The sequence below is a fragment of the Aspergillus foveolatus genome (genome assembly GCF_047715535.1).
Source record: "Aspergillus foveolatus strain CBS 279.81 unplaced genomic scaffold BDW70scaffold_2, whole genome shotgun sequence".
Taxonomy (NCBI): domain Eukaryota; kingdom Fungi; phylum Ascomycota; class Eurotiomycetes; order Eurotiales; family Aspergillaceae; genus Aspergillus; species Aspergillus foveolatus.
The window spans coordinates 176,698-194,521 of NW_027396066.1; the positions used below are offsets into that span (position 1 = coordinate 176,698).

General features: G+C 49.2%; 7 protein-coding genes across 7 annotated transcripts; 4 read left to right on the forward strand and 3 right to left on the reverse strand.

Moving 5' to 3' along the window:
* Positions 1-1,977: 1,977 nt before the first annotated feature.
* Positions 1,978-2,975, reverse strand: BDW70DRAFT_126596 (putative oligosaccharyl transferase subunit Dad1). The gene is made up of 3 exons (XM_073735115.1): positions 2,611-2,975; positions 2,372-2,550; positions 1,978-2,257 (listed from the first exon to the last, which is right to left on the reverse strand). Exons 1-3 carry the CDS (start codon positions 2,875-2,877, stop codon positions 2,191-2,193), a joined length of 513 nt encoding a protein of 170 aa, XP_073600546.1. The 5' UTR covers positions 2,878-2,975; the 3' UTR covers positions 1,978-2,190.
* A 141-nt stretch (positions 2,976-3,116) lies between these two features.
* On the reverse strand, positions 3,117-6,164 carry BDW70DRAFT_37783 (putative C6 transcription factor). The gene is made up of 2 exons (XM_073743872.1): positions 5,367-6,164; positions 3,117-5,308 (listed from the first exon to the last, which is right to left on the reverse strand). Exons 1-2 carry the CDS (start codon positions 5,937-5,939, stop codon positions 3,479-3,481), a joined length of 2,403 nt encoding a protein of 800 aa, XP_073600547.1. The 5' UTR covers positions 5,940-6,164; the 3' UTR covers positions 3,117-3,478.
* A 412-nt stretch (positions 6,165-6,576) lies between these two features.
* On the reverse strand, positions 6,577-8,373 carry BDW70DRAFT_37796 (putative mannosylphosphorylation protein (Mnn4)). The gene is made up of 8 exons (XM_073743873.1): positions 8,015-8,373; positions 7,929-7,938; positions 7,851-7,874; positions 7,653-7,797; positions 7,289-7,600; positions 7,110-7,237; positions 7,005-7,046; positions 6,577-6,949 (listed from the first exon to the last, which is right to left on the reverse strand). Exons 1-8 carry the CDS (start codon positions 8,160-8,162, stop codon positions 6,856-6,858), a joined length of 903 nt encoding a protein of 300 aa, XP_073600548.1. The 5' UTR covers positions 8,163-8,373; the 3' UTR covers positions 6,577-6,855.
* Positions 8,374-9,521: 1,148 nt separating this feature from the next.
* BDW70DRAFT_126599 (uncharacterized protein) lies at positions 9,522-10,035 on the forward strand. The gene is made up of 3 exons (XM_073735116.1): positions 9,522-9,571; positions 9,637-9,817; positions 9,879-10,035. Exons 1-3 carry the CDS (start codon positions 9,529-9,531, stop codon positions 9,919-9,921), a joined length of 267 nt encoding a protein of 88 aa, XP_073600549.1. The 5' UTR covers positions 9,522-9,528; the 3' UTR covers positions 9,922-10,035.
* A 265-nt stretch (positions 10,036-10,300) lies between these two features.
* BDW70DRAFT_37824 (TMCO4 family protein) lies at positions 10,301-14,336 on the forward strand. The gene is made up of 2 exons (XM_073743874.1): positions 10,301-12,906; positions 12,953-14,336. Exons 1-2 carry the CDS (start codon positions 10,771-10,773, stop codon positions 14,252-14,254), a joined length of 3,438 nt encoding a protein of 1,145 aa, XP_073600550.1. The 5' UTR covers positions 10,301-10,770; the 3' UTR covers positions 14,255-14,336.
* A 197-nt stretch (positions 14,337-14,533) lies between these two features.
* On the forward strand, positions 14,534-16,624 carry BDW70DRAFT_167536 (RTC4 family protein). Its single transcript, XM_073742250.1, has 2 exons — positions 14,534-16,227; positions 16,285-16,624. The coding sequence occupies exons 1-2, from the start codon at positions 15,071-15,073 to the stop codon at positions 16,553-16,555; spliced, it is 1,428 nt and encodes a 475-aa protein (XP_073600551.1). The 5' UTR covers positions 14,534-15,070; the 3' UTR covers positions 16,556-16,624.
* A 430-nt stretch (positions 16,625-17,054) lies between these two features.
* On the forward strand, positions 17,055-17,813 carry BDW70DRAFT_126605 (DUF2462 domain-containing protein). The gene is made up of 3 exons (XM_073735117.1): positions 17,055-17,231; positions 17,342-17,429; positions 17,554-17,813. The coding sequence occupies exons 1-3, from the start codon at positions 17,179-17,181 to the stop codon at positions 17,689-17,691; spliced, it is 279 nt and encodes a 92-aa protein (XP_073600552.1). The 5' UTR covers positions 17,055-17,178; the 3' UTR covers positions 17,692-17,813.
* Positions 17,814-17,824: the final 11 nt, after the last annotated feature.

Below are 17,824 nucleotides of genomic sequence, written 5' to 3' on the forward strand. Positions count from 1 at the left end.
GTATACAATCCCAAAATGGGTATGGATACCCTTCAGATTACGCCGATTTCACAAGCGAATGCGAACCAGCGTTCTGGAAGAGCTGGTCGAACAGGCCCTGGTAAAGCGTATCGACTCTACACGGAGGTGGCATACAAGAATGAGATGTACCTGCAAACCATTCCAGAGATTCAGCGAACCAGCCTTTCTAATACGGTCCTTCTTCTCAAATCCCTCGGCGTGAAAGATCTACTTGACTTCGATTTTATGGACCCTCCCCCTCAAGAAACAATTTCTACCTCTCTTTTCGAACTCTGGTCCCTTGGAGCTCTCGACAACCTGGGTGATCTCACGCCTTTGGGACGGCAAATGACACCCTTTCCAATGGATCCTCCTCTCGCAAAGCTCATTATTACAGCCGCGGAGCAATATGGTTGCAGCGAGGAAATGCTCACGATCGTCTCGATGCTTTCTGTGCCCAACGTCTTCTACCGCCCCAAAGAGCGACAGGAAGAATCTGACGCCGCGCGCGAGAAATTCTTCGTCCCCGAATCAGATCATTTAACGCTCCTACATGTCTACACACAGTGGAAATCAAACGGGTATTCGGACCACTGGTGCACAAAGCATTTCCTGCACGCAAAGACCCTCCGGCGGGCAAAGGAAGTCCGCGACCAGCTGAACGATATAATGGTCATGCAGAAACTGCCCCTCATCTCCTGCGGGACAGACTGGGATGAGATTCGCAAGTGTATTTGCTCGGGTTTCTATCACCAGGCTGCAAGAGTTAAAGGAATCGGCGAGTTTATCAACCTCCGCACTAGCGTTAGCATGGCACTCCATCCAACCAGTGCGCTTTATGGGCTAGGCTATGTGCCCGAGTATGTCGTCTACCACGAACTCATCCTCACGAGTAAAGAATACATGTCTACCGTTACCGCTGTTGATCCACATGTAAGCCCTCATTCTTTCCTTTTCTTCTATTCAAGCCAATCCGGCCCAACTAACGTCAACGGAAGTGGCTCGCCGAACTAGGCGGCGTCTTCTACAGCGTCAAAGAGAAAGGCTACTCTCACCGCGAGCGCCGCGTCACAGAACAAGAGTTCAACCGCCGCATGGAGATTGAGTCGCAGATCGCCGCGGACCGTGAGCGCGCTGCCGCAGAGAAACGGCGCGAAAAGGAGAAAACCGAATCATCGAGACGCAAAAATGAGGTTGAGGTTGGTGGGCGGAGGCCTGGTGTTGGGTCTGTTGTGCGCAGGCCGGCGGTTGCGGGGAGGAAGATTGGTGGGTTAACGGCTTCGTCGTCTATGGGGCGGAATGAGGCCTCGTCTGGCGGTAACGGTAGTGGAGGGAGTGTGGTCAAGAAGCCACAGATTAAGCGCAAGCCGGGACGCGCGTTCTGAGGGGCTGGCAGTACCTAGGCTGGAAATGGGTACTCGTCATCTCCTTTTTCCTACTAGCACCACCGCGATTTATACCCTCTGCAGCATTGCAGAGATGGGGATGCCCTACTCCTTGTCAGTGCATCCATGCTTTTGGTCCGCAGAGTATCTGAGTACTTTCGGATCTGTTACTTGATGCCGCGGGCATCATCACGACTGTCTTCCCCATCAATGAAAGACCGTGAACTCATGACACGCACAAACAATTAGCGGCACTAGCCACCGCTTCTTTCTCAGTCTACTATCTTTGGCAGTCAACTCCTCGTCAGCGTTCTACCTTCGAAGAGGCGGTTATTAGCGACAAGGACACAATCACGCCGTGCACTCAGTCGCACTTGGGCTGCGCGGCCCTTCAGAACGTTGTTCAACTCCTGGGATCTTCTAGGTTATAGACTTCGGGGATTAGTATGTGTATAATCTACCCCTTAGAGGCTGTATTTAGTCATCTTCAGCGGTGTTGGTTTTTATGTTGGGGGGGTGGGATGTTCGCATCTATGGGTAGAGATAGGTTCAGCATAACTCAAAATGTCGCTATGCCATGACATATACGTATCTTCTGGCCGCTTATCCGAGGCATATTGATATATTTGTGTTCCAAAAAAAAAGCCACAAAAATAGATCCGCCAGGGACATACCCTTGTGACATGTAATACAAATACAGATATTCTCTCATCCCAGCACGGCGTTTTGAGCACACAAGATAGCAAATCGAGGTACACGGACCGGACAGTCTCAAACTCTACCCTCCACCAACAGCCCGGAAGCCTTAGTTGATAAAGTTAATACAGAAGAAATGCAGAATCAGACTGCCGAAGACGTAATCTGCGAAGGCCCTAAATGTCGCAAACATCCATTAGCATAATGGCACCTGCAAGCATCTCCATTTCGAACCATCAATCCAACTACAGTAATATGAAAATGCAAGACGAAAGGAAAGGAGTTTTCACCTTTCATGTGAAACACCACCATTAACTCCTTCACCATACTCAACAGCCTTACCCCCAGATCCTTTACCTTTACTCGACCCCGGGCCTTCCTCAACAGAACTCGTCTGCATACGCAAACTAGCCGTGAGAACAAACTGTCCTACTGCAGCACAGAACCCGCTAAGGAAGGCATTGAAGGGCTGTTCAGATCAAACAAAATTAGCGACAAATCACCTAGAGAAAGCGGTATGGGAGTGTACATAGTTCCCTGCCAGCACACAATAAGCGAGTTGCACGCCACCAACAAGCACGAGAAAAACCATGAAGGCGTCTAGGAGCATTGTGCGCTGCGGCGTACTGGTGAGGTACTGTTGCCAGACATGAACAGCAATATCAGAGACAGATGAGTTCGCGGATAGCGTTTTGGGGCCGGAGGAGAGATTTGGTAGGGGTGTTGATGTTCCTGATGTTGAAGCTGATGCGGGTGCGGAGGACGAGGGTGTTACGGAAGGGCGTTTGGAGGGCATTGTTCGTTAATTCGGTAGTTTTGGGCCTTTAGGTCGTCGAGTGCCAGGAGCTTGAGTTTGTAAGGGAGGTCAAAGAACGAAACGTTGGGTTATTCGAGTCAATTACGACGGAGAAGGACGAAGTGGTCTGGAGCTATGGCAAGCTGTCCAGTCGGAATAGTCTATTTCACGTGATCGTTCGCGGAGTATATGGTGTTCTTATAACCAAAAACCAGGTAAGACCCACACAGAACATCAAGGGGAATTTATGCAAGATTATTGTACGCTTAAGAGTGTTTTGCTTTGCTTTCTATTGTAATTAATGTGGTACACAAATAATCTGCGTACCTTTGCGTAGGTACCAACACTGTTGCTTGAACCAAATATTGGGTTAGGATTGTCATAGAAGCACTCATATAGTTCAACAACTTTAGACCGATATAATGTTCGCCATACAGCGTAAAGCGCAAATTCAATCATGCTGATAGGGTATCTCATGACAAAACTTCGAGGCGATTCACACGAGATATCTTCATAGCGGCAGATGTGGCAGCAAGAATAGCGCTCCAAATGGACGTATTAAGCAAGGTGACGGCCTAACAATCATTCATGTATCACAGAATTAAGTCACCCATCTGGTGATGTCCGCCAAGGGGCTGCCCTGCATCCCCTGCATGTCTGACTGAAAGTCCCGAAGTATTTGATCCCACTCCTGGTAGTTGGTGCCTGGGTTGGGACGATCTTGCAGGGTTCTATTTGCTCGTTCATTAGGCAGGGTTGTTGTGCTATTTGGATTCACTGGTGCTTGTGTTTTTGAGCTGAGGCCTTCAGGAGTGGTGAAAAAATTCCCTTCAGGATAGAATGAACTGAGGACACCCATCGGACCTTGGCTCATATCGAAGTCCAGCGGACTCTGGAGCTGAGATGAGTTCAAATCCATAGGTGGAGCTGCAGCAACCAATCTTGAATGTTCTGGGAAGTGAGATGAGAAAGGTGAGCCTATGGAAGGTCGTTCTGGCTCTGGTAAGTTAGGTATGGTGTGCTGCACGGAAATATGAGGGTTTTCAATCTCCGCTAGTTGCCTTTTTCTTAACGCGCCTGCACGTTTCATAAGCTTGGCGAGCGGCCGCCAAAGCATACCTTTTCGCTGCTTCGCAGTTTGGAACCAGTCATCATACACAGTCGTCACCGCGACCCATGCACGATCTGTTAAAGGACTCAACGGGCGCACGCAAAGTTCAGATAGTACCATTGCGATAGCATGCCACTGCATATGAGCATCAAACATCCAGCTCCATTTCTGAGTGTTCTGGTCTTCTTTGATTAGACGCGCGAACTCGGTAACCTCGATGGATGTAATAAACAGGCTTTCCCGAGACTCCTGGCTTGCCTGCGAGTCGAGGCCAGAGCGTGTTATTGGATGGTGTATCACCAGCCACATCTTCGTGAGAACTAGGCGTGCAATAGTCGCACTAATCCACTGGATTGGATCTGACATGTCACAGTGCTTCAGATATTGCTCTTCGATGTGCATATTCACAGTTTGTACTACATTTGGGCAGTTATCCGGAGTGGGTCCGGAAATTGCACCACTCGTATTAGGGCATGTATATGCTACTCTCCGAAGAGCATAGCAGATATCGCACCGTATGAGGAAGAAAGTCATGTCGGTAAACCCAACTCTTGGTTTGGGCGGCTCTTTCGCGTCGGGAGAGAGGTCGGTGTCGTTGATATTCAAGGGGAGTCTAGTGTCAAACATCTGGTCATGAATTTGAACGTCTGTCCCATGATCCTCGGATGATCGAAGGTCAAGTAAAATGACATGCCACCATAGCCTGCGGCGCATCTCGGCTTCGTATGGCTTTAGGTCGAAGTTGTTGCCATCCCGATGCAAGCCGAGTCCTTGCGCTAGACGAAGTACAAGAGCAGACATGGACCAGACAAATTTAGTATCGTCATCTCGACGGACAGCATTCAGAAAGATCACCGCAGCCTGTATCAGGATCAAGCTTTGGGTGTTCATAAGACCGGCTTTAGAAAGTGCTTGCTCCACAGCAAATCGATAACGGCTAACCAAGGTGTCACGGGCTTCCCCTAACCGAATCATACACTGCTCAGCCGACATGCTGACGATGGCCGCAAAATACATAGCAAGCACCAACGCCTCGTTGTTCTTGTCGAGAGTTTTTGGAGTTCCGGCAGCAACAGCGAAGACCTGCTGGGCCGCTGGCCCATAGACCACAGGCAATAACGGCTTGACATTCTCAGCATAAATATCCCATAGGACTGGAACCTTGCTGGGAGGCGGATGGAAGTTCTCGAGGGAATGTACAAGAGAATAAAACCCAAAAAGCATTCCATCATGCATTGTAGAGTAACTAGGGTGTTCGGGAGAGGGATAATCATCGCCGTCGGAGGATGAATGGTCAAGAATATCCTGCAGTTCTTCGATCTACTCCGGTTAGCAGCTTCTCAACAAAAATACAAAAGACAGCTGAGATAAAACCAACCTCGTCCCCGAGACTTGCCCAAAACCGATTACTCACGTACCGGCTCCGATTATCTTCGATAACGAGTCTTCCAAACTCGTGCTCCAAGGGAGGCTGTTGAGTCGGGTGTCCGCTTACTGGACATCGCTGGACCTCAGTCTCGGCCTCACTCTGAGCAGGCTGAGAAAGCTCAGGCGGCTCGCCGCTCGAGCGATCACTATGCCGCTGAGGCGGGAACGGCTGAGTGTTGGTATTTGCAATAGCTGTCTCGACTATATTCTCAAGCTGTCGCAGCCGCGACAGCAGCTCTGCGTTTTCAGCAGGAGGCCGTTTCAACCTGCGCGGGGCTCGGCCTGGAGGAGGAAAGATACACTCGACGCCTGCCCTGACGCAGTTAGAGCAGGGAGATCTTTTGTTGCAGCGGACCTTTCTTCGACGGCAGGTGACGCAGCTTCTTATGGTTAGAGAATCGTGACGAGAGGCCGGATTATGAGAAGCTGGAGGGGCATTCTCATTTCCATTGTCCGGTGATACGGGGGCTGGTTGAAACTTTCCAGAGTCAGCTGCAGGGTGAGGCTGCGGTGAGGACGACATGGCGCTGGAAATTTAGGATTGACCCTGTCTCATCGTCGATGTAAGGCTCAGGTATGTTGGAAGAGGTGGGTTAGACGATAACGAAGAAAGAGCGACGGGGGAAGCGAGCGCAACAATTACACTCAGCACTGCAGCTGCATCCTTTGCTGCCACCCTCGCTCAGGTAGATAAACCTGATAGCTCGAGGGTCTGCACAGTGATTCCTGGCAAGCTGCTGGAACAAAGACTGGAGAGTGATAGTGGAATGATCTTCGCATCAACTCAGAGTGGAGACAATCATCATTGGCGAAATACAGTTCCCCGCACGCCTAATTTGTTGACTAATATAGACATCATTGAATTATAGAAATGACACCTGTCAAGCTGTGAGTTTGACGACGGAGACGCTAAGTTTGTGCTCAAATTTCAGCCCAATTCCGTCTCAGAAATTAGGATATGCTACAATGAGTTGCCATAGCCAGAGGTCCCAAGATCAAGAGACTACGTCTGATTAACGGAATGTCCCTAGTCATTGTATGAGGGATTGAATCACACTGCACACATTGACTGAAAAGGCTAGAATACGGGGTTTCCTATGTTTTGTTTTGACTACTAAGAAAAATTAGGCCAGGGCTACACCGTACCCTGATCCAGTGTCAAAGAAGCTTAAATGGAAGAGCTTATGCATTGGCAAGTACAGTTATGCTAAATATAGACATAGAATAAGCGAGTCGGCCATTATATCAGAACCACAGGGTATTGGTAGCAAAGATATAGTGAAATTCAGAGGGCCTGCAATAGGCCACAATGCATGCGTCTTGAAGGACAACGCCAACATAACTTGCAAAATTTGAACAACCCACAAACGCCGGGTATATGCAAGACCTCATTATATATGGTCGAGTTTTAATAAAGGAGCGAGAGATTGGACAATGCCCTAGTTATCCGGCGGGCTGTATAGACGATGAAGAGGCGTGGTTCGAACCGGAATCTTGGAAACGTTCCGTCGCCGCGCTAGCAGTTTATGGTTTCTTGAAAAAAGACTGTTAGTAGAGGTACCATGTATATTCAAGATGGACAACTTACTTGATTTTCTCCCAAAGGTTCGTCTGCTCGTTGAACTCATGACTGTAGAGAAGTTAGCATGTTTATGTCGAGACAACGAACTCGACTTCTTGAAGAATGACATACCCCTGATAATTTGTTTTGGTCAAGGCTTTGGCGCCGTACTCGTCTTGAAGAAGCTTGGTATATGCGTACGGGATCTTCGCAGGAACGTCTTCGAAATAGCTGTTTCGCAGAGGGTAGATTTCAGACTCCTAAAGGGAATCAGTGTCGTTCCAGTCGATTAGATTTCAACGAGCACTCACATCGAAGTTGTGGCGATCCTTGCACATCAAAGCGCCAGGTTGACCGTTCGCTCGGCGCTCATCATCTGCCCGAACAGCCGTGATGTCAATAAATAACCCGGAGGAAGTATCGATCCATCTCCCATCGATCACGTTCGCTTTATCCATCTTCGACCGAACGACATAATTGGGATTGATTTCAAGGAGATAGGTGCGCCCGCCCTCAACATCAGGGAGATCAAAATGATGCTCTGTCATGTTATAGTAGTCGGCAAGAAAGTGGATCGTCGGCTCGTTGATCTGAACATCAAGATCGTTGTCCCACGGGAAGATCTGGACCGGATCAGCAAAAGCTTTCCATATTCACACATTCAGATTATATCACCTTTTGATTCCACCACCAAGCCAGAAGCGAGCCGTGCATTATCCATGTTTCGGCACCAAGATCGGCCATCGTCGACAAGTACGTCTGAATGAGCGCGGACAGATGCGGGAGGGTTTCTTCTTCGGGAAGGGTGCTCTCTGCGAAGCTGCAATGGGGATCAGTCAGATGATGGCCAGGAGGTGAGATAGGGGTACACACCGCCCGTCATAGTGATAATGGAAGCTAATTGAAATTGACGTTAGCTGTTGAAACTCCGTGAACTAAAAGACGACATACGAAGATTCCTCTAATAATCCAATCAGTAAATAATTCCTGCGTAGCACTCGAGTGCCACTCGACGCGAAGATCCCGGAGGAACTCACTGAAATATTTCGGGCCCGGCTCTCCTCCCTGCCCGCTGTAGGTTTTGGGTAATTTGTCTCTCACATCCTCGAATGTGATTTCGCCATCACCGCGGACTGATGCCAGCCCGCAGAAGGCGAAGAGGATGGGATATGTCGACAACCGCATCGCGGTAAACCAACACGTTCTAGTCTTAACTTTGCGGCCAAGATCACTGCGATTTCATACGGAACACGCGGTTACACGGTGCGCCGAGTATCGAAACAGAAAAGTAAGAATAATAAGGACAAAATCGGAAGTGCTGTATATGGATAAGAGAATAATCAGTAGTACGGGATGATACGTTGTTAATAGGCAGAGACAATACGCAAGCCTGGCGCTGCCCCAACTCGCAAGGTCCAAGCCTTGCTACAGGAGTCGGAAACTCGGAGTCGTGTGCTCAGTTGCCGGAGCCAGCCAATTTCTTCTGTGAGTGGTCGGCGGCCTCCAGCCCTGTGGAGCCGAAGCAGCCACGATTTCGCTCCATGATTTTGTGCTTGGTATGATTTCATCCTTGAACTTTATTGTGGTTTTATACTCCAGGTTCCCCTGAATCTGAAAACTATAACTACGTTTGCCTGTAAATATGCGGGTTGTGGACTGTGGGGGTTCTGTCTCTCAAGCATAGAAGTGAAACACCGGGCTTTGTCGCCCGATCGCAACACCAGATCCGGGCTGACGTGCTCCACAGAATCATGAATATCTCTTGGCTTCTGGATAGTACTTTGCGCTAATTGAAGGCAGAAATTGCCATTGGACATAGCATGTCGTTTGCTGACCTTATCACGGCGGATATATATCATATCATAGTCCAAAAAACTATCCGGTATTACTGATCTTGTTTGGTCCAGTTGACCAAGCGATTGTGAAACAAAAAGCGACCATAGCAGAATATTTATTGCCCAGGAGTTTTTCAGCCTGTAATCGTATAGGGCGTTTTCCAGCTTGTACTCACAATGAGCCAATGGGAATCGTCGCATTCGACAAGCCCAAGCTCTACTACGCGGGACATCTGGTATCTGAAAGAAGGCATATACCTACTAACAACAGACATACTCAGGCAATCGCGGCCCGGGGTAGATGCTGACAATTTTACCAAGCCTGATCCATTGTGCCTACATAGAGAACCCGGATGCTCAACGCTTTTGTATGTCTAGGTATAGACGTTGTTGATACAGATGTGTGTGACATGCGTGTTACCTACTGGCAGACGGATCCTACGCTATTCGACTACAGAGTATAACGGCCAGCACCCCAGAAACCTCAGTTGAATAAATTTGGCGCTTAAATACGGTTCCAACATTAAACGCACAATATACACTGAGCACGTTTCTGTTCTCACTGCAGAACACCGTTTTGGTTTGGTACTTGTCGCTTTGCAAATGTGGCGACCTATGACGTTCGATTTTCATCAACCCGGGAGAGTATATAAGATCACTGGCACTTAAACACTTTCTAAATTAGCACATTAAGTTAGTCAGTTCATACATTCAGTATGCCTCATCTGCCAGAACTATCCAAGCAGGAGCCTTCTGCTAGTTAGTTTGTGCCGCCGACCTGGATTCGTCGAATAGAACAGTCCACTAATGAAGATTCATCGCAGATACTCTCGTAAACAACTACAGGGCTAGAGGGGAAGAGCTCGAGAATTCACACCACAATAATGTGTCACGATTAGCTGAAGGAGTACACTACGATAGAAACAAGGCGCCCGCTCTGCAGGAGAGGGAGAAGGCAAGCACGGAGAAGGTAAATGTTGAAGGCGGCGGTGCCTCGAGCAGCATGTATGTCTTTTGAAACAATTGCTCTGTCTATGACTGTTGATTTGCTAATGGGTACTCGCAGGGTTGATAACATCAGAAGAGGCAATCCTTCTGGGGTTGCTTAGAAGGCGTATGGAGTTCTGTATGTGACATCAAAGTACAGAGCACGACTGGAATGAGCTTCTCTTCAGATCAGCTGGGAGCTAGGTATCTGACAGAATAAGCAAAGTACCATAAATTTGTTCATTAGGAGATAACATCCAAAACTGCGTATCCAAAAGTTGGAGGAGACGAATCGATGCCTACCAGTAATCATTAGTAGTTTGGCTGTAGCTGTCAAGCACAGTCGTCGACGTAATATTTCTTAACGTGACTTTTTAAAAATCCAGACCGGCAAAGGCATATTCCGCAAAGCGTAGTTCATGAAAGCGTATCTATCAAGAACATGAGGCATTTGAGTGTGAATTGTGGTCGGTTGACGTGATCTTCAGTTTGAACCCCACGGGTGCTTCGATCTTATTTTGGAACGCCGTTTTCAGTTGGACCTCATGTCGCACCCCTCGATCGGAACATCAACCCTTGGGGCGGTTTTTATGAGGCAACGTAAGTACCGGCAAATTTGGCAACTCATTATACCTTTTCTTTGCAATTCATTAACCGTCCACGCTTCTTCCAAAGCCTCCGCTGCCTGTCGCTGTTCCGGATACGCATACCCACCCCTTTTCCGATCCACATCTCCAACTTGAACACTCTACATCGGTCCTCTGGTGGCCTCGTTGCCGTATACTGCAATAACATTTGTCAACCCTGAGAGCGGGATCTCCGACGAACGAGCTTGGTCTTCAGGGTAGTCGTTTGCGCGGATGGGTCATATGATACGTCTCTTTCTCGGAAGTCAGACGGGGGTACCAATTGGGGAAAACAAAAGATTAGAGCAACCTAGAAGACTGCATCTCGATTTATCTCGATGAAGAATGAGCTCTGGTCCGGCTCCTAACGTTGGCGACCTCCCTGTCGATCAACACTTATGTACCTCGGTTTCCTCCCACAAGCCGTCGCCGCAAGACGTCAATGCGCCCAAGAATGATAGTAACAGGGATAGTGAGACTCCGAACCAGGGTGTGCCGGTGGACAACCCGACCGCGGGTCAAGATAGTGCATCGAAACTGGAATTCGATGATTTCGGGCTACCGATTCGATCGCGACCTAAACCGTCCCGACGAGATACCGAGTCGCCAGTATATGATGACCAATTTCATGATGCTGAGGAGAATGTCCGTGATGCAGGTAAACAAGCCGCATCTACGGGAGCGAACATTGAGAAAGAGCCTGCGGTAGAGGGACCTGTTGATAGCACAATGTCTCCGGCGGATCATCGAGAGGAACGTCAGTCTTCAAGGCCTGGGCTAAGTGAGCGTGATACAACCACAACGGACGAAGTAGCAGCTTCAACAGCCAAGAAGTGTGCGCCTGAGGCTACTCCGCCGGAGCACAATGTCGAACCGCCTCCAGTTTATACAGAAACGCCAGCTCAGAACGATACTGCAGCTTCACGGCCGAAGCACGCCCTAGGAAGTGAAATTCCGATGTCGCAGTGGTCGCACCAGCGACTCAATGAACATAAGGAGAAAGGGGATGACGAGCTTGAGGAGAACTACGAGGGAGAGTGGAAAGAGATGACCGCATTGGATGAGTTCGATGTCTATGATGATTACGGGCGATTGATCGCCCGTGGCTCAAAGCAAGAGGACCAGGATGCGGTTTATCAAGGTCTGGGAGGGGCTGGAAAAGGGTATACCAGAGTGCAGCTGGACGACGACGAAGACTCGATCAACAGCATGGATGAAGATACAAGCTATCTTTTCAAAGAGACGGCCGCGACTGCTGCCGGAGTGGAAGGAGAGGAGCTTCGTGATACTCTTAGCCAGCTGCAAGCTACGAAAGATCTTCTAACTGAAAGCCAGAGGATAGCGTATGTGGGAGTAACCCGCTTGACTATATTTGAGATGGTCATGGATATGGAGAGAGCACCGTCTACGAAAGGCACGCGCAAGTGGAAGCAAAAGGCCATCGACTCAGCAAGAGGGTGGGGTCAAGCCATGATGACTAGGCTGTACTCTCACATGGACATCAGCACCGCCGAACAAGTGATGATCGAGCAGCTCGCTGAACACGGGGTTCGGCCTGAAGACCTCGTCAGGCCGCTCATGGAGAATGCCCGCGTCAAGAATCCGTTGGCCGAGGTGGATGGATCTAACAAATCACTTTCGTCTACATCTGGCAAGTTGAAGGATGAAAATCGGTCTACCTTATCGACTGATACCAATCGATCTTCAGAGTCAAGCTCCCTTCCACCTTACGACCGGGAGGAGGATGTCCCAGAGGTCCAGACGCCATCCCAGCTACCGACTACTGAGAAGATCGATATTGATATTCGATGGACAGCACTTTGCGATCTTTTCCTCGTTTTAATCTCCGATTCAAACTATGATTCACGGTCACGAACGTTACTGGAGAGAGTAGGGGCATCTATGGAAGTTTCGTGGTTACAGATAGCCAAGTTCGAGAAGCGTGTTATCGATGCTCTTGAAATGCAAGAGGATGCAGACAAAGAAACCTGGGATGAGTCTGAGCACATGGAGAAACGTCGAAAGTCAGCACTGAAACGCAAGTACATGATAATGGGCTTGGCCACCGTTGGTGGAGGTCTGGTTATTGGCCTTTCAGCCGGCCTTCTAGCCCCAGTAATCGGTGCTGGCCTTGCTGCCGGATTCACTACAATCGGCGTTGGTGGAACCAGTGCGTTTCTTGGCGGTGCTGGTGGTACAGCTTTGATTGCGTCTGGGGCTACTTTGACGGGGAGCACAATAGGATTGAGGGCGTCTCATCGACGTACCGGGGCAGTGCAGACATTTGAGTACCGCCCTCTACATAACAACAAAAAGTTCAACCTAATTGTTACGGTGTCCGGGTGGATGACCGGCAACGTAGACGATGTCCGATTGCCCTACAGTACGGTCGATCCCATTATGGGGGATATCTATTCTGTCTTGTGGGAGCCCGAGATGCTCAAAAGTATGGGTGCAACCATAAATATCTTAGCTACCGAGGTATGGTCTATTCCCTCAAATCATGTTATTTTACTGACTCAAGTAGGCCTTAACCCAAGGGTTGCAGCAAGTTCTTGGAAGCACTATTCTCACGGCTCTCATGGCATCTTTACAACTCCCTCTTATCCTTACAAAACTCTCCTACCTTATTGATAACCCATGGAACGTGTCTCTCGCACGAGCGAATGCGGCTGGGCTCATTTTGGCCGACTCATTGATGGACCGCAATCTAGGCAAGCGGCCGGTGACCTTGCTGGGTTATTCACTTGGTGCACGAGTCATATTTTCATGTCTGAAGGAGCTTGCAGACAAGGGTGCGTATGGGATTGTTCAGAATGTCTATCTGTTTGGGTCGCCGGTGGTTGCGAATAAGGACGAATATATCAAGGCCCGTGGAGTGGTTTCAGGCAGCTTTGTCAACGGATACGCTTCAAATGACTGGATTCTAGGATATCTGTTCCGCGCTACCAGCGGCGGTATTTTGCGAGTGGCTGGGCTGGCTCCAGTTGAAGGCATTCGAGGAATTGAGAACGTCGATGTCACCAAGCTCGTGAATGGGCACATGGATTACCGGGCAGCTATTCCTCGTCTGTTGAAGCACGTTGGGTGGGAAGTCCTGAGCGAGGAATTTGCGGAGATCGAAGATCCCGACCCTGAAAATCATGCCGAGCGGCAGCGAGAATTAATCCGCGAGATTGACGAGGCGCGTCGAGAAGCAGAGACCAAGCCGGAGAAGAAACGATTTGGCTTGTTCAAGCGGGGAAAGCTGGCCCAGAAAAAAGCATGGGAGAAGTATGAAGTTGATCAATCTGAGTCGCCTCAAAGTCCTACCAGTGGCAACGCGGCAGGAAGCGTACTCTTTGATATTGACGCTATCAGAGCCGAGCTAGCCTCGGAAATGATGGAGGTCAAGCAACTCGAATCGACGCTACCGCCCATGAAGTTGAATTTAAATTCACCGTCATTGAATTCCCCTGCCACGCCATCATCTTTCGAGACAGAAAAACCCCAAGATATCCCTCAAAGCCCACCTCAACCCCCCCCAGCAGCATCTCCAGGTCATACTCCGCCGCAGCGCACACCATCTCCTCCATCGCCTCCTAAAGATGAAACGTACCAAATGACTTTCGATACGTCGTACCACGAACCCCCACAGCGCTCTCTATCTTATGAAGCCCCTACTCACTCCAACGACAATACCTTTACCCGGCCCGCCCTTCGATCGTCAGCGACAGCTACTGGTGTGCTTGGTGTCGGAGCGGCTACTGGTGCGGTTGGTGCGTTCGCTCTCGAAGAAAATGCGTGGGCCGACCCTGATGAAGGCGAAATCTCGATGACTTTCGAGTGATGAGTTATGATGTATACACAATTAATTCCTATATACTTTTCAGGCGTTCTGCCGATGTTTGAATTTCGATATTGACTCTTGATGAATCTGATTGAGCTATCCTTCATAGCGTTCGTTTGCAGCGTCGGGTCACTTTGCATTGCCTGGCCTTTATCGCGCGCGACATGTCTAGCTACACACATACATCTTATGGCGTCTCTAAGAGTCGAGGAAATTTTAAAAGATTAGCAACAGAAACAGTCGCAATTTCGAGAAGTTTGAACGCATGAGAAGCTCTCAGGCCTGGCCAGTAGCCCTAAGTATACCAGCCCTATGAGGAAGCGGGAGAACGTTCAGGTGTCCAAAGGTGCGGAGAAGCTCAGGTCCCGCGTGTCACGCCAACGCGTCTCTCACAAGGTTATTTTCCCTCAAGCACCTCAAAGTCTTCCCATCACCGAGTATAGCGACCTCTCACAATTCCTCAATCTCATACTACAACCCCCCTTCACTTAATTCCCCCTTCAGTTCCCTCCTTTTCCGTTTCGGAAGTGAGGAGACAAGAGCGAGACTCCGCTTTACTCTACTAGACTGCTTTAGCAAGTCTACACCACGCAGGAGGTTGAATACTTCTGTCTCCTTACCAACGCAAGATACTGGTAATACAATTTAGCAACTGCGAGCTAGCAAGTTGTCGCCCGGCAACCCAACAAGCGACGAGTCGAATAGTTTCAATTCGTTTACTATCGACCTATGTGACGAGACGCCTTCTATCGCATTCCCAGACCTGAAAGTCGAATCAATCACCAATCGACTTGATTTACTTGGCCCACCTCCACTATGCCTACCCTGCGTCCGAAAGCGAAACCGCACGCGAAGGAGGAATCCGAAGATGAGTCGCCCTTGTCAAGCTCTGAGATTGAAGAGAGCGACTGGGAAACACCTCGGAAAAAGCGAAAGACAAACGCTGTGGCAGCTTCAGCGAAGAACGAACAGAAGCTGGAACCGATGAAGGAGGAACCAGAAGAGGACATATATGCTTTACCCATAGGCACAAGTGATGAGGAGGAGTTCTCGGATGACATGTTGAGCGATGGACTAGAAAGGCCAAGGACTCGGAGGACTGAAGGTAACGGACAGATGTTGACGTTGGAAGAGAAGTTGCGTCAAAAAACGGATGAAGAGAAGGGCATGGAACGGTCACCGAGCTCGAGTCACAAGCGGTCAGCCAACAAGATGCTTGGCTCTAGCGATATGAAAGAAGAGATATTCGATATGTGGTCCCAGCCGAGCGCCAAAAAAAGGCGCAGCGTCACGTTCGGGCGTCGCAAAACGCTGGATAGTAGCATGACCGAGACACATCCTCCTTCGAGTGCACCTCCGCCTAAGTCATCTGTGACATCGGTTGAGCAGGACACAGAGAGCTCTGACGATGAATACAAAGGGAAGCAAAGGAAGGAGTTCAAAGTCCCACTTGACTTTGACTCTGACAACCTGCCCAGTCCCTCGCCGCCTCTAGATATAACAGACTCTGAAAATGATTCCCCGCTTAGCTCTGCACCCAGTTACGGCTCCATTGACCTTTCTACGGAGAACGAGGATGATTCCAGGAGCAAATTCAACCCCGCCGATTATCTCTGCCCCATGTGCAAGGAACCAGTAGATCCTGGGGCATTACTCGTCTTCCGAGCCCAACCCAAACAACGCATTCGAGATCAACGCAAATTCTGTGAGTCACACAAAATATCATCAGCAGAGCAAGAGTGGAAGAACGCTGGGTATCCGACAATCGACTGGGATGAATTTGATCAACGCATTGAGTCGCATTTCAGTGAAATCGAGAGGCTGATGGTGCCGGACAACTCGTCATACTATCGAAACTACCTCAAATCAATGTTGAAGGACGGCAAGGCGAAGAATTTTGCGCTCAAATTCGAAGGCGATGCTCTGGAGGCATTATCGTGCGGGTATTACGGGACTCGGGGGTCTGAGAGGATGTAAGATTCTTATTCTTCCAGTTTACCTTTCCTCTCAGACGCTAACAAACTACGCAGGTTACAGAGAATAACCACTCGCTACGCTCGCAAGCTTCGCCGCCTAGCCGCAGAAGACCATATCGTGAATCAGGCGGGTGTGGTCGGGTACACGCAGGCAGTCCTAGTGCCAGAACTAGCCATCAGACTGATCAAAGAGGACATGGGCGTCGACGACGCGTCCGCGCGGAATATCATGCGCGAAAGCATCAATCTGGGTGAAAAGATGAATCCAGCTCCCAATGACGTTGTGCCAGCTAAGGAGAATGAAGGGACCGGGTTGTTGAACTAGCTTGGGCGGCTGGCTGCTTGTTTATTCTTACTATCTAACTGCTATGCCTTTGCTATGCATATGCGTATCCTTTCGCTGTCCAGATACCTCTTCTTGTTTGTGTTATGTCTTCGCGTATTTCTATCTTAGCGTGTATATTTGTTGTCTTGTCTGCGTCCTTGCCCTTGTATATAGGGTTGCGGCATTATGGAATATACTTGAAAGCATACATAGCAAGCTTGTAAGACTGATGTGAACTAATAGCTCCAAATAATGCAGCTCTCGTAAGTACGAATTATGATGGATACTACTTCGTAGGAACCGTAAAAAACAGGCCGACGCCCCCTAACCTCTCAGGGCTGGAGCATAGTCTCTACTCTCTATTCACCTTCGCCCAAAAGCGTGGACTTCAGTTGCTTTGGGGGGCTTCTATCCAAACCAACCTGAAGCTATTAGCACGTGACTGTTATCACTCATACCGATAAGCCTCTCGATAAGCAATTTTTCCTCTCTCCGCAGCCCGCACTCCGCTCGCCGCAGCAACCAGCTAACTCAGTTGACATCCATCACCACCCTATCCTCTGTGCTGCTGGCAGTACACCCTGAGACATTTCACTCAATCATTTGATCAAATTTCCATCGACATGGCTCAAGGTCTCCTGAAAAAGGCGCCAGCAAAGCCTTCGTCCTCAAAACGGTACGTTCCGTTGCATCGCATCCATTCCTTGATTCTTCCCATGAAAATGAATGCGCAAAAAAAAGGCAAAGAACAAAGAGCTGATAATTTTCATTCTTTGCACGGAATAGGCCAACAGCCCTCGGCCCAAAAAAAGGACGAAATAGCCAGATCGCGCCGAAGAAGGCGGCGCTGATCAAACAGCAGAAGATCACGAAGGTATCTATACCTATACCCTGTACCCTATACCTACGGGCTCAAATGCTCTAAATATGCCTGTTTTATGAAATAAGGATGGTTGGGGATCATAAAGATGGGTAAATGTGGGCTAACCTTCGCACAGAAACTATCGGCTGGATTAACCGCCAAGACAGAACGGAGTCTCGCGCAGCGGGCGGGACATCTTGAGTTGCTTGCTGGGGGCAAGAAGGATAAGAAGGCTGCTGCGGCGGGTAAGGGGGGGAAGAAGGGAGAGAAGTAATATGATGATTCTGGAGCAGGAGTCGCTTGTTCCTCTTGTGGGCATACATGCATGGCTCTAATTTTAGAGGCACGAGCGGTGTTGATAGTTATAAGATGACACATAATGAAGCTTTGATACCCATCCACACTCA

Coding starts and splice junctions, on each gene's coding strand:
- BDW70DRAFT_126596 (XM_073735115.1), bottom strand. CDS start 2,877: ATGCCCTCCAAACGCCCTTCCGTAACACCCTCGTCCTCCGCACCCGCA. Junction 2,551..2,610: donor GTGTGCTGGCAGGGAACTAT/GTACACTCCCAT, acceptor TGATCTGAACAG/CCCTTCAATGCCTTCCTTAG. Junction 2,258..2,371: donor GGTGGTGTTTCACATGAAAG/GTGAAAACTCCT, acceptor TGCGACATTTAG/GGCCTTCGCAGATTACGTCT.
- BDW70DRAFT_37796 (XM_073743873.1), bottom strand. CDS start 8,162: ATGCGGTTGTCGACATATCCCATCCTCTTCGCCTTCTGCGGGCTGGCA. Junction 7,601..7,652: donor CTTGGTGGTGGAATCAAAAG/GTGATATAATCT, acceptor GATCCGGTCCAG/ATCTTCCCGTGGGACAACGA. Junction 7,238..7,288: donor AGGATCGCCACAACTTCGAT/GTGAGTGCTCGT, acceptor GATTCCCTTTAG/GAGTCTGAAATCTACCCTCT.
- BDW70DRAFT_167536 (XM_073742250.1), top strand. CDS start 15,071: ATGCCTACCCTGCGTCCGAAAGCGAAACCGCACGCGAAGGAGGAATCC. Junction 16,228..16,284: donor ACTCGGGGGTCTGAGAGGAT/GTAAGATTCTTA, acceptor CAAACTACGCAG/GTTACAGAGAATAACCACTC.
- BDW70DRAFT_126599 (XM_073735116.1), top strand. CDS start 9,529: ATGCCTCATCTGCCAGAACTATCCAAGCAGGAGCCTTCTGCTA. Junction 9,572..9,636: donor CAAGCAGGAGCCTTCTGCTA/GTTAGTTTGTGC, acceptor GATTCATCGCAG/ATACTCTCGTAAACAACTAC. Junction 9,818..9,878: donor GGCGGTGCCTCGAGCAGCAT/GTATGTCTTTTG, acceptor GGGTACTCGCAG/GGTTGATAACATCAGAAGAG.
- BDW70DRAFT_126605 (XM_073735117.1), top strand. CDS start 17,179: ATGGCTCAAGGTCTCCTGAAAAAGGCGCCAGCAAAGCCTTCGTCCTCA. Junction 17,232..17,341: donor AAGCCTTCGTCCTCAAAACG/GTACGTTCCGTT, acceptor TGCACGGAATAG/GCCAACAGCCCTCGGCCCAA. Junction 17,430..17,553: donor AACAGCAGAAGATCACGAAG/GTATCTATACCT, acceptor ACCTTCGCACAG/AAACTATCGGCTGGATTAAC.
- BDW70DRAFT_37783 (XM_073743872.1), bottom strand. CDS start 5,939: ATGTCGTCCTCACCGCAGCCTCACCCTGCAGCTGACTCTGGAAAGTTT. Junction 5,309..5,366: donor GGGCAAGTCTCGGGGACGAG/GTTGGTTTTATC, acceptor TAACCGGAGTAG/ATCGAAGAACTGCAGGATAT.
- BDW70DRAFT_37824 (XM_073743874.1), top strand. CDS start 10,771: ATGAGCTCTGGTCCGGCTCCTAACGTTGGCGACCTCCCTGTCGATCAA. Junction 12,907..12,952: donor TAAATATCTTAGCTACCGAG/GTATGGTCTATT, acceptor TGACTCAAGTAG/GCCTTAACCCAAGGGTTGCA.